Raw genomic sequence first — 12,897 nt, 5'->3', positions numbered from 1 at the left:
TTGGGTTCGATCCCTGGGTCGGGAAGATTCCCCTGGAGTAGGAAATGACAACCCATTCCAGTATTCTGCCTGGAAAACCCCATGGACAGAGGAGCCTGGCGGGCTGCAGTCCATGGGTCACAAAGAGTCGGACATGACTGAGTGACAGAGCACACATAAGGATGTCTTGGGCTTCCCTGGTGGCTCAGATGGTAAAGAATATGCCTTCAATGCATAAGACCCAAGTTCAGTCCCTGGGTTGGGAAGATCCCCAGGAGAAGGAAATGGCAACCCACTGCAGTGTTCTTGCCTGGAGAATTCCATGGACAGAAGCCCTGGTGGGCTCCTTGATAATACATTTTAAGTAGTATTAACATATTAAAAGATAGGATTCTCATGATGCCTTGGTATTTCTATATAAAAGGATGTATTAATTTTCAGTCACACAAAAAAACAGTATGCTCATCACTTTCATAGCTTTAGTATTCTTCTTCGTTCTATTATTGTAGTAGTTTTCTTTCATTTCCATTTTTCTGATTACCAGGAAAATATTTTTCTCTGTGTATACTATTGTATAAATTTCAATATTAATTTTTAAATTACTATCTTTTTTACTTCTTGCTGTTCACATTTCTCAAGTAAAACTGCTAAGTAGTTTTAAATAAGTAAATATTTAAGAAAGCATGATTGTTACTTTTACAAATAAGCCTTGTAATATTTCTCAGACTAAAATTAGACTAAAATTACTTTTCACGTTTGCCTTTCACATGAATGTTTTATAAATGTGCTCTTCAAGCTAATGTCCATGTCAGTGATATCCACTGTAGCTAATTTTGGTTCTTCCATCTTATACAAGAATTAATGTCATGTTTTTAAAAAACAAGTCATGAAGTTTGTGGTGTTCTTATCAATTATTGCTCATCTTGATACTTGATCTTATCAAATATTGCTCATCTTGATGAAATTGAATTATACTTGTCTTTAAAACTTAGTGATATTAAATGAAGAATTTTACTTTTGGACTGAATTTTTGAAATTACCTTTAAGCTTGTAGTGTCTAAATTATCTTCAAATTTAGTGTTTCCTATCGTTATCTAAAGCAGTTATTGTATTCTTAACCATCATACATTATTAGGTTCTCTACTAACATGACATGGCTTTATTCTAAGCACTTATAATCTGAATAAATGATTTCTTTCCAAAATGAGATAATAAAGCTGTCCTTGATGAAGAGAGAAATGGATTTCTTCTCTTTCTCACACAGTTTGAGCTTTCCAATTCTAAAAGCTCTCTGTTTCTTCCATCAGAATTTTGCAAGAGGGCCAAGTGAGGGAAGCATGAGATTTTGAAAACTACCACATGCTGATCAAATGGCACAGACATCAGGCCTGGTGGACCTATCCACTCCAAGTTGCCTGAAATACTAGCTTGTGCTGTGCCTTAAAATTTTAGCACCTCTTCTACTTAATTAGCTGGTTTACTTTAGTGGGCTGGAGGGTCTTGGCCACTTGCCTGCTCCTCCTGTTTGTAACATTGGCAACTGGCATATGTTACATTGGCAGACTCGAAGCAGTTCAGAATTTTATTTGAAGTTGGATTAACTATATAAATTTGACCTGGTTGCATTTGAGGAAGGATTATTTCTAAACACTAACTTTTGTATCTTAAAAAATTCATGTAGCAAAGAAGATTCAAAGGAGTATAAAGTGAGAAAATCTGCCTTCCACACCCCTAGTCCTATAGGTAGGCACTGTTAATGGTCTCTTGTGTAAACTTTCAGGAATTTCCTATGCATATCAAACTTTATCTGTATGAAAAAATATATTTGATCTATTTTTAAAAAAATAGCTGTTATAATACTATCGTGTACCTTGCTTTTTTGACAATGTTTTCTAGGTGCCTTTCTATGTCAGCACATTGAACTCCATTCTTTGTAACAACAGCTTTAGAATGTTCTAGTTTTTGCCACAATGCTCCAGTGAAAATCCTTGTATGTAATGCATCTTTGTGTACTACCTATGGGCTTAATTCCTAGGCATAGAATTTCAGGCTCAAAAGGTAATGTTAAATTAGTCTCCAAATTTGTATGGAATTTATGAAAAGCACCTATTCCCCAGATTTTGAAAGAGTATTGAAGGAGAATGAAATTAGGCTTGAATAAGATGTGCTACATGTATCTAAATTACAAAAGATACTCACATACAAGTATTAGACCCTCTCATTTGACTTAACACTTATACTTTTTTCTCAATAGACCTCAAATGAAAATTCATCACCTTGGCAACAGAGATTAGGTCACTCCTCAAGGAGGAAATGCTGTTCTTTAAGAAGTGGTTTAGAATTGGTTACAAATTTTGAAGACTTAATGTTTGAAGACTTAATGGTTTTTTATCTGTAAACTTTACGAAACTATAAATGTAAGCATTTATTTCCCTTTAGGTTTCAGCAAGGAATTTTCCTTTCGTCCCTTGCAAACTTGGACAAAATCTCCATACCTCTTCCTCTACCTTCATAGCAACAGTATCTTCTGCAGATTTGATCCAGATTCAAGGAATGTACCATCTAACACTCACAGTGCCAGCATGATCAGAATGGCTTTTTGTTTGATAACTGGATTTTTGATGTTTAAAAGTGCCGAAATATCTCACAGGGGAAAAAGAAAAATAGCCTTGTGGGTCATATATTTTCTTGCCTGGTCATTTAGTTTTTCATATTTTTGTTTTCCAGATGATTTTAATGAACACCTATGTAATATTTCCACAGATTTCAATGGGACAGATGTTACAAGATTTTGGAAAATTTCTTGGAATGTTTCTTCTTGTTTTGTTTTCTTTCACAATTGGGCTGACACAACTGTATGATAAAGGCTACACTCCAAAAGAACAGAAGGACTGTGTAGGCATATTCTGTGAACAGCAAAGCAATGATACCTTCCATTCGTGAGTGTCTTTTAAATTTTTAGTAAACATATTTCTTTCTGCCCTGTTATGTGTGAATTCATATCTATACAACTAGAACTGCCTATTTTCTTTAAGATATGCCTTTTGAATAAGAAATACTTGTCATGAATCATTTGATAATCATCAACAACAAACACCTTCAGTATGCCAGACACTGTTCTAAGTGCTAAGTAAATGAAGTATCAGTGAGCAAAAACTACTCTCATGGAGTTTATTTCCTGGTGAGGTGATACAGGCAGTAAAATTAAGAATAAGCCATGAAATTAAAAGACACTCCTTGGAAGAAAAGCTGTGACAAACCTAGATAGCATATTAAAAAGTGGAGACATTACTTTGCTGACAGAGGTCTATCTAGTCAAAGCTATGGTTTTTCCAGTAGTCACATATGGATGTGAGAGTTGGACTAAAGAAAGCTGAATGCTGAAAAATTGATTTTTGAACTGTGGTATTGGAGAAGACTCTTGAGAGTCCCTTGGACTGCAAGGAGATCCAATCAGTCCATCCTAAAGGAAATCAGCCCTGAATATTCACTGGAAGGACTGATGCTGAAGCAGAAGCTCCAATATTTTGGCCACCTGATGGGAAGAGCTGACTCATTGGAAAAAAGATCAGGAAAGATTGAAGGCAAAAGGAGAAGGAGAAAGCAGAAGATGAGATGTTTAGGTAGCATTACTGACTCAATGGACATGAGTTTGAGCAAACTCAGGAAAATAGTGGACAGGGAACCCTGGTGTGCTCAGTTCATGGGGTCGCAAAGAGTCGGACATGAACTGAACTGATATTATACAATATTGATAAGGACCAGTAGCCCAAGGAAAGCTTGGGCCAAGGAGGATTTTTGTGTAAGAGGGTGTGTAGCTTTAGTTAGATAGGATGTTAAGGAAGCCCTCACAAAAGATGGCGTTCAAGTAAAGCTATAAAGCTGGTGAAGGATCAAGCCACGAAGAAGAATCTGGAGGAAGAGAGCTGGCAGATAAGGGAATGGCAAAGGCAGATGCCCTGAGATGAGAGTGTAACTAGCATGCTCAAGGAAAAGCCAGGAGGCCAGTCTAGATGGTATGTAGTGAATCAGAGGAAGAGCTGTAGATTAAATCAGGAAGGTAATAGGGAATTGGGCTTCCCTCGTAGCTCAGACAGTAGAGAATCTTCCTGCAGTGGAGGAGACCTGGGTTCAGTCCTTGGGTCAGGAAGATCCCCTGGAGAAGGGAATGGCAACCCACTCCAGTACTCTTGCCTGAAGAATCCCATGGGCAGAGGAGCCTGGCAGGCTATAGTCCATGGGGTCAAAACTCATGACTGAGCGACTAATGGGGAATAAAGCACATCAAGATGGCAGAATAAGAGGACATGGAGCTCACCTCCCTCTACAAACGTATCAAAAATGCATCTACATGTGGAATAATTCTAGTGAAAGTCAGCTAGAAATAGGCAGAAGGACTCCAATACAACCAAGGCTGTAAGAAAGGTACACATGTAATCAGGTAGGATGAGAAGAAGGTGATTGATCAGGACCTGTACCCCTATGGGGGGATTCAAAGGAAAAGGGAGACGACACAGGTGGACACTTACCCTGAGGAGTGAGTGGGTCAAGCCACAGACTCTCCTAGTCTGGGTTCTATGCATGGGAGACAAGCTGCCTTAGCTGGTTGGTTGGAGAATCCCTGGGACACATAGAAAGACTGGAGCCTGGACTCCAACTGATGAGGAGTGCAGGTGCTGGCTTGGCCCTGGCTAGGGCAGAGGGAGGTCTGCCCTAGTGGCTGCCAGGTTTCCTATGATCACCTCACTGCTCTCCCCAGCCTGAACTGAGCAAATACCCTGGCCCTGCTCATTCTACATCACAGCATGTCCCTGATCTAGGGCATCAGGACCTGGGAAAAGACCAATCTTGAGACACAGAGGCAACTCAGTGGAGCCCATGGGAGGAGGCAGTCACTGTTGTTGGAGCTTACTCCAGGGGCACCCTGGAAGCAATCCATAGTTCTGACAGCAGCATAGCTGCTGGGTTTCCTGTGACCACCTTGCTGTGTGCCCAGATCCAATCTGAGTGAATGCTCTGGCCCCACTCGCTTCACACCACAGTGCAGCACTCAGTGGCCATGACCAGGGAAGAAACACAACCACGGGCCGCATCTGAGCGGAGCCATGGACACTTAACACAGGTAGCTACATGGGACTCTAAGTACATGAGCCCCACTTGCTTCAGCACTCCCCTCCTTTTTTTTTTAATTTTTATTAGTTGGAGGCTAATTACTTTACAATATTGTAGTGGTTTTTGCCATACATTGACATGAATCAGCCGTGGATTTACATGTGTTCCCCATCCTGATCCCCTCTCCCCTCTCCCTCCCTATCCCATCCCTCTGGGTCTTCCCAGTGCACCAGCCCTGAGCACTTGTCTCATGCATCCAGCCTGGGCTGGTGATCTGTTTCACCCTTGATAGTATACTTGTTTCAGTGCTATTCTCTCAGAACATCCCACCCCACAGAGTCCAAAAGTGTGTTCTGTACATCTGTGTCTCTTTTTCTGTTTTGCATATAGGGTTATCGTTACCATCTTTTTAAATTCCATATATATGTGTTAGTATACTGTATTGGTGTTTATCTTTCTGGCTTACTTCACTCTATATAATGGGCTCCAGTTTCATCCATCTCATTAGAACTGATTCAAATGAATTCTTTTTAATGGCTGAGTAATATTCCATTGTGTATATGTACCATAGCTTCCTTATCCATTCATCTGCTGATGGGCATCTAGGTTGCTTCCATGTCCTGGCTATTATAAATAGTGCTGCGATGAACATTGGGGTACATGTCTCTCTTTCAGATCTGGTTTCCTTGGTGTGTATGCCCAGGAGTGGGATTGCTGGGTTATATGGCAGTTCTGTTTCCAGTTTTTTAAGGAATTTCCACACTGTTCTCCATAGTGTCTGTACTAGTTTGCATTCCCACCAACAGCAGCACTCCCTTCTTTTGGGGCAAAGATCCTGGTGTGGGGAGAAGAAAAACACAGACACTTAAAAGGAACAGATCCAGCTCCAGATTGACTCTCAGGGCTTCTACTCCAGCAGCTTGGAGTAGATCCCACCCCTGACCACAGGGTGTTATGGCCACTGAGCAGAGAGGATGTCCCTTCTCACACCCTGCATGGGCTCTAGACCTTCCATTTCCAGCCACTCCCCCCACCAAGGTGAGACCTGCCAGCACATCCTGAGGAGAGGTTGGTGTTTGCATCAAATCCAGCCATCCCACCAAATCCTATGGGGACACCCGTAAGAACACCTCTTCAAGACCAGAGTAGGCAACTGTTTCATCTAAATTCATAGAGGCAGAGAAAGTTAAGTAAAATGATAAGGCAGAGGAACTACTCTCACTTGAGAAAGTAAGAGAAAAACCTTGAAAAAATAATGAAACAAATAATTAACCAGATAAAGAATTCAAATCATTGGTAATAAAAATGCTAACTAGTTTACGTCAAGAGAACATATCTAAACAAAGATCATTTTAGCAAGGAACTAGAAAATATAAAAAAAGACTCAAAACAAAAATAGGCAATTCAGTATGTACATCTATGGTTAATTCATGTTTATGTGTGACAGAAATCAAGCCAATATTTTAAAACATCATCAATCAATTTAAAATAAATAAATAAATATTAAAATTAGACAATTCAATATCTGAAGTAAAAAAACACTGAATAGCAGACTACGTGACACAGAAGAACACATAAGTGGTCTTGACGATGGAATAATGGAAATTACCCAATCAGAACAGCAGAAAGGGAGACAAAGTGAGAAAAAGCAAAAGCAGTCCACTAGATTTCTAGGATAATATTAAGCAAACAAGCATTTGCATAATAGTTCTAGAAGGAGACAGAGAGCGAGAAGGGGATTGAAAATGTATTTGAAGACATTATGCCTGAAACTTTCCAAAACTTGAAGAAGGAAATGGATATCCAGGTACAGGAAGCAAAGAGGGTCCCAAGAAAGGAAACCAAACAGACCCACATCAAGACATATCATAAATAACGTGGCAAAAGTTAGAATTCCAAAGGCATCAAGAGAAAAATAGTCATATACAAGGGAATTGTGTAAGGTTATCAGCTGATTTCTCTGCAGAAACTTTGCAGATGATAGGGAGAGTCATGATTCATTCAGTGCTGAGTGGGAAAAACCTGTAACTTAGGATTCTCTACCCAGCAAGATCATCATTTAGAACAAGAGGAGAGATAACAAACCATCAAAAACTAAAAGAATTCATCAATATGAAACCTACCCTAAAAGAAATGTTGAAGGGTCTTCTCTAAATGGAAAGGCAATAAGAATCTATAGGAAAGGGAAAATCACACTAGGAAAGGCATATACAGAGTAAGGATTGAAGATCACTTTAAAAAGCTAATACATAGATTAAAAGAAAAAACATATAAAAGCAACTATAAATATAGTAAACAGTTGAGAGAGAATCATGAAGATGTAAAATATGACATCAAATACCATGTGGGTGAGTGGGTAAAAAAAGTATAGATCTTTTAGAATGTGTTTGAACTTAAATGACTATCAGTTTAAAACAAGTAGGTATAGGCCAATGTATATGAGCCCTATGGTAAAGGACCCATCAATAGATGAATGGATTAAGAAAATGGGGTGTGTACTTAAACACACACACACACATTGGAGTGTTACTCAACCATAAAAATGAAATTCTGCGATTTGCAGCAATGTGTATGGACCTGGATAATACTATGTTTAGTGAAGTAAATCAGAGACAAATACTATATAATATATTGTGGCATCTAAAACATACTACAAATGAATGCATATGCTGCACAGGATAGAGATTCACAGACATAGAAAACAAACCTGTGGTTACCAGAGGGGAGAGGGAGGTGGGGTTAATCAACTATACTTCAAAGAAAAAAAGGAAGGGGTAAAAAGAAAGGTAATAGGATCTTGTAGGACCTTGTTAGCTCTTGTATGGACTTTGGGCATAGGAGCTTGAGAGCCATTTGTTTGAACAAAGAAGTGGCAAAATCCTGTTAAGTATTAACAGGATCATAGGCTGCTATGTTGCAAAAAGACAGAATAGTAGTAAGAGATTAAACAGAAATGGTTTGTCTTTCTTTTGAGTTTGTTTCTTTGTTTACAGTAAGGCATATCTGTGATGCTGGGTCCATCCTTAGTTATTTTACAAAATATCTATTCTTTATGTAATGTATTAATAAATTCTTTATTTTTGCTAAATAGCTGCTTAAAATTCCTTTCAAATAGGAATATAATTGTCTTCACAGGTTCATCGGCACTTGCTTTGCTTTGTTCTGGTATATTTTCTCCTTAGCACATGTGGCAATCTTTGTCACAAGATTTAGCTATGGAGAAGAATTACAGTCCTTCGTCGGAGCTGTTATTGTTGGGACATACAATGTTGTGGTTGTGATAGTACTTACCAAGCTGCTGGTGGCAATGCTTCATAAAAGTTTTCAGTTGATAGCAGTAAGTAGTCATTCTTTTAAAATTTTTATATTCTCTTCAGGTCATACCAAATGTATATAGTAGGTAAGACAACCAAAGATTTAAAAGAATTAAGAATTAGTATGTTTTAAAAATTAAGTGTAAATCTTTTTAAAATGTAAATAATGTATATTAATTGCAAGTCTTGAACAAAATTTTTACCTCCAAGGTGTGGAAACATTTGAACAGTTTTGAACAGTCCTTACCAGTCCCACCATGTGTATGCGTGTATGCATGCGTAATCATATCCTGTGTTAGTTTTTCATTTGCCTCTTATAGAATCATGAAGACAAAGAATGGAAGTTTGCTCGAGCAAAACTGTGGCTTAGCTACTTTGATGACAAATGTACATTACCCCCACCTTTCAACATCATTCCTTCGCCAAAGACTATCTGCTATATGATTAGTAGCCTGAGTAAGTGGATTTGCTCTCATACATCAAAAGGCAAGGTTAAACGGCAGAACAGCTTAAAGGTAAGAAGTTAAACGTTTGAGCTGCAATGTGATAATTTTAATAATTCCTAATTTCAGATGTTTCCTAAAGCATAAATATACAGAGTCCTAAGGGCTAAGATGTATGTTTTTTTATACTAACTTGTTGTAGTCATAAAGCAATTAGCAAAACAGCTTAAGAAAACAAGGGTTAAGACTGTTTGTTTTCATTCCTGTATCCCTAATGCATGGCATAGAACCTATCATGAAGTACAGATTCAATAAATATTTACTGAAAATGCCAGAGAGGTGTGATTTTTTTTTTCATGAATTCTCATCTCACAGTTTTAGAACAAGGAAAATATTCAAGATATCTAGCCTGTCAGCATAAATAAAGAGTGACTCCCAGAGTGAACTCATATTTTTCTCATTCTTTTTGAAAGTTGTTTAATATATGGATAATTCAATCCATGTTGCTATAAACCAGGAGTTGGCAAACCTTTTCTGTAAAGGAGCAGATAATTAATATTTTAGATTTTGTGGGCCATGACAAAATTACAGATTTTATGTGGGTAGTAATATAACGAGAGAAATCAAATTTCCACAAAATTTTTATTGATGAAATTAAAAATATAACAATAATTGAGTAATACTTCTTTATATATAATATAGGTCCATTAATGAAAAGAATGGAATTCTATTTTGGAATAACCCATTTTTAATCGGGGTTCAAAGTTAGTATTCCCCATCATCAAGTTAGTTACACATGTTCATCCATAAAAGCCACTCTTAGCTCATAGGCTGTCAGAGATAAGAAGTGGGCCATATTTGACCTGTGGGTCATAAATTTGCTAATCCCTACTATAAACTAAGGTTTTTAAACTAAGATAAGCATACAGGTAAGTGAGTAAAACAAATATGCAGGGCATATTTATTTGAAACACATTGAATATTATTTTGTAACATGAAGTGGCAAAAATATCATCTAATAAAGCATTACAAATATGTATTTGTATCTGTAAACTTTTTAAAAAAATTCACCTCTTTTAAACATTTTTTATGTACAATATTAGTATCATATTATTTTGTTTTGAAGGAATGGAGAAATTTGAAACAAAAGAGAGATGAAAACTACCAAAAAGTGATGTGCTGTCTAGTACATCGTTATTTGACTTCCATGAGACAAAAGATGCAAAGTACAGATCAGGCAACTGTGGAAAATCTAAATGAACTGCGCCAAGATCTGTCAAAATTCCGAAATGAAATAAGGGATTTACTTGGCTTTCGGACTTCTAAATATGCTATGTTTTATCCAAGAAATTAGCCATTTTCTAAATCGTGTAGAGAATAATTTTCAATATTATAAATCTGAAAGACTGCATTTGCATAACTTACAATTAAATTAATAAGATATATATTAAAATAAAGAATTATGTAAAAGCCATTCTTTGAAATATTTATAGCATAAATATATGTTATATAAAGTATGTATATAGGATTAGTTTTTTTAAAACCCTCTGTCAGTGGCTTTTTGCAGGAGTAAAACAGATTGAGTAGATAGATTTTATTAGCATGCTGTTTAGTTTTCTTGTTTAAATAGTGCTTAATTTTTTTTCTTTTTGCTTAAGAAGGGCAGTTAGAACTGTCTTAACTGTTGCCAGAAGGTTTTGTAAAAATGAAGATCAACAAAGGTGGGCTGATCTTTCATATGACACATTTAAGATACAGAAGTCGTGTTTTTAAAATCTTTGTTTTAGGAGTTTACATATAGTTCAGTATTTATTGTTTCAGAATATAGGTTTGCCTAAAACAGTAGTCTGTTTTGTTCTTTTGTTATAATCTTAAGCAGAAAAGATAAAGCCCTAATGAATATTTGAATATATTTATGTGTCTATACATTAAATTCACTTCAGTGTTTGTTATTGTAATATATTTACTTTTACATGGTTGTAATCACTTTATATCTTTAATTTTTCTTTTTTCACTTAATAGTATTTTATATATATTTTTTCATTTATTGATAGAGTCAGTCCACATATTTAAATTTTTACAGAATTATGTAGCTTTTGAAAAATATAGTTAGTAGACTTTCATTTTGTAGCTATGGAGTATTTGATTATGTTTATAAGTTTGCACAACTGTTTCTGTAAAATTAGGTATTTACTGGCTTTTATTTTTTTTATTATCATGGTAGTGATATAATTTTTTTTCAAGCTGGAGTGAATGTTCCTAGTTATAAAGCTAACCCAAAATAAGGACTTAGAAGATAATTCTTTAGCATGTTTGGTCACAGCCTGTTTTGTTTTTGTAAACATTGAAAGACCTTTTAATGTAAGGATTTATCATATTTTTGAACTAAGGTTCTTGATCTTGTCTCCCAAAGAATTCCACAGGATTTAGCATAGCTTGTATAAAAGTGACTTCATGCTTATTTGTTGCTTATTCTTGATGCTTAGAATAAAAAGCATTGACTTTTTAAATAGAATAAAATATATATTTAAATTTTTTTCTGTGTTCTTATAAAGGATATAGATAACATTTTTCATAGGGTACTGCTTACATATTCTTGCAGCATTTCCAGTTAAGAGGTTATTATGTACACAATTATCTTCTTAACTGAATGTCTGATGGTCTTAAGGCCACAGGGTGCAGGTAGCCCTTGGTCTGTAAGCACCACCAATCCAGGGATCATTGTTGAAGTAGTATTGTGTTTCATCTTGCTTTTTACTTTTTATTTTTTAATTTCTAAATTGTAAGTGTTCCCTCTTTGGGGCAAATTCTTATAAAAGTGTTTATTGTAAAGTTATATATTTTGTCTATGATGGGATTATGCACTTCCCAATTGGGATTTTACATCAGGGTTTTTAGTCATTCTAAAAAATATCTAATTATTAAATCAAAATATTTATAGAGTGCCTACTGTATGCATGAGTTACTTATGAGGTATATTTTGAATGACAGCATATTGTGAGAAAAAAGGTAAATAAAACAACACTAGATTATAAATTGGCAGAGTCTGTTCATTGTATTATTGTATACTTTGAGATATAATTCACATATCATAAAATTCACTCTTTTAAAGTGCACAGTTCCCTGATTTTTTTATTAATTATGGCAACAAAGTTCTAAAATTCAAAGTGTAACATCAGACCCTTATATATCCCTTCCTCCCTGTGGTGGCAGTCACATTTAACTCTTGTAGCTATTTCTTCTTATATTTGTAAATATGATATTTTGAAATGATATGTCTACACAAACACCCTGTATATGAGTATTTATTGCAACTTTATCCAAGATCCCAAATTGAAAACAACGAATGCCCTTAAACTGGTTAATGGATAAGTAAATCATACATCCATACAATGGATATCTTCTCAGCAATAAAAAGGCATTGTATGAGCCAGAGTTCAGTCAGAGAAGCAGAAGTACCAAGATATTTGCAGGCACACCTGTATGTATGAGTGATTTATCTATAGGGATTTGACATTACACAATTACTGGATTGGATAAGTAGTCTCTAGCACTGTTTTTTGTATCTAATTCTGGAGCTTGAAGTTCATCGGGTAGGCTGTTGGGAGAGGAAGACAGATGTCAAAGTGGAAGAACCACAGACAAGATAGAACCCATGTTACTTGTCACTGTCTCCAGCCTTGGTGATGTGGGTGTCCTGTGGGAGAAGTTACCTCTTGGCAAGTTGCTGAACACCCTTGGCCCAGGAATCAGAGAAACTGAAGGACAATCTAAGGAAAAGTGGAACAGTTAATAGTCCTGGCTGCTGCCCCTCACCATTTGATCCAGGAGATAAGTTTCAACATGTGTCAACTATGAAAGGGCCTGGAAAAAAAATCCCAAATGCCTGCTGCTCCACTTCTGCCCTTCAAATTTCACACTGGAATGTGTCTTGGGGCCCAACCTACTTCTTAGCATACAGTGGAGAGAATTCTGGGAAACATAATTCAGCCTGCCCAAGTTGACACAGGAACAAACTGCTGGTATATGCAGTAACACAGATGAATCTT

At 36.4% G+C, this 12,897-nt stretch overlaps 1 protein-coding gene across 10 annotated transcripts in view; it reads left to right on the top strand.

Annotated features, from left to right (window-relative positions):
- Positions 1-11,884, top strand: part of TRPC1 (transient receptor potential cation channel subfamily C member 1) — a 59,748-nt gene extending 47,864 nt beyond the window's left edge. For 8 of the 10 annotated variants that reach the window (XM_020887143.2, XM_020887145.2, XM_020887148.2 and 5 more), the window contains 4 exons: positions 2,707-2,918; positions 8,227-8,428; positions 8,726-8,920; positions 9,975-11,884. In XM_020887143.2, coding sequence (XP_020742802.1) covers positions 2,707-2,918; positions 8,227-8,428; positions 8,726-8,920; positions 9,975-10,202 — 837 coding nt within the window. In that variant the 3' untranslated portion in view covers positions 10,203-11,884. The remainder of the gene's footprint in view (positions 1-2,706; positions 2,919-8,226; positions 8,429-8,725; positions 8,921-9,974) is intronic. The other 2 variants (XM_020887146.2, XM_020887144.2) reach the window with 1 other exon arrangement.
- Positions 11,885-12,897: the final 1,013 nt, after the last annotated feature.

This window comes from Odocoileus virginianus, chromosome 4 (assembly GCF_023699985.2).
Source record: "Odocoileus virginianus isolate 20LAN1187 ecotype Illinois chromosome 4, Ovbor_1.2, whole genome shotgun sequence".
NCBI lineage: Eukaryota > Metazoa > Chordata > Mammalia > Artiodactyla > Cervidae > Odocoileus > Odocoileus virginianus.
This window is presented reverse-complemented; position numbering and strand designations above follow the sequence as displayed.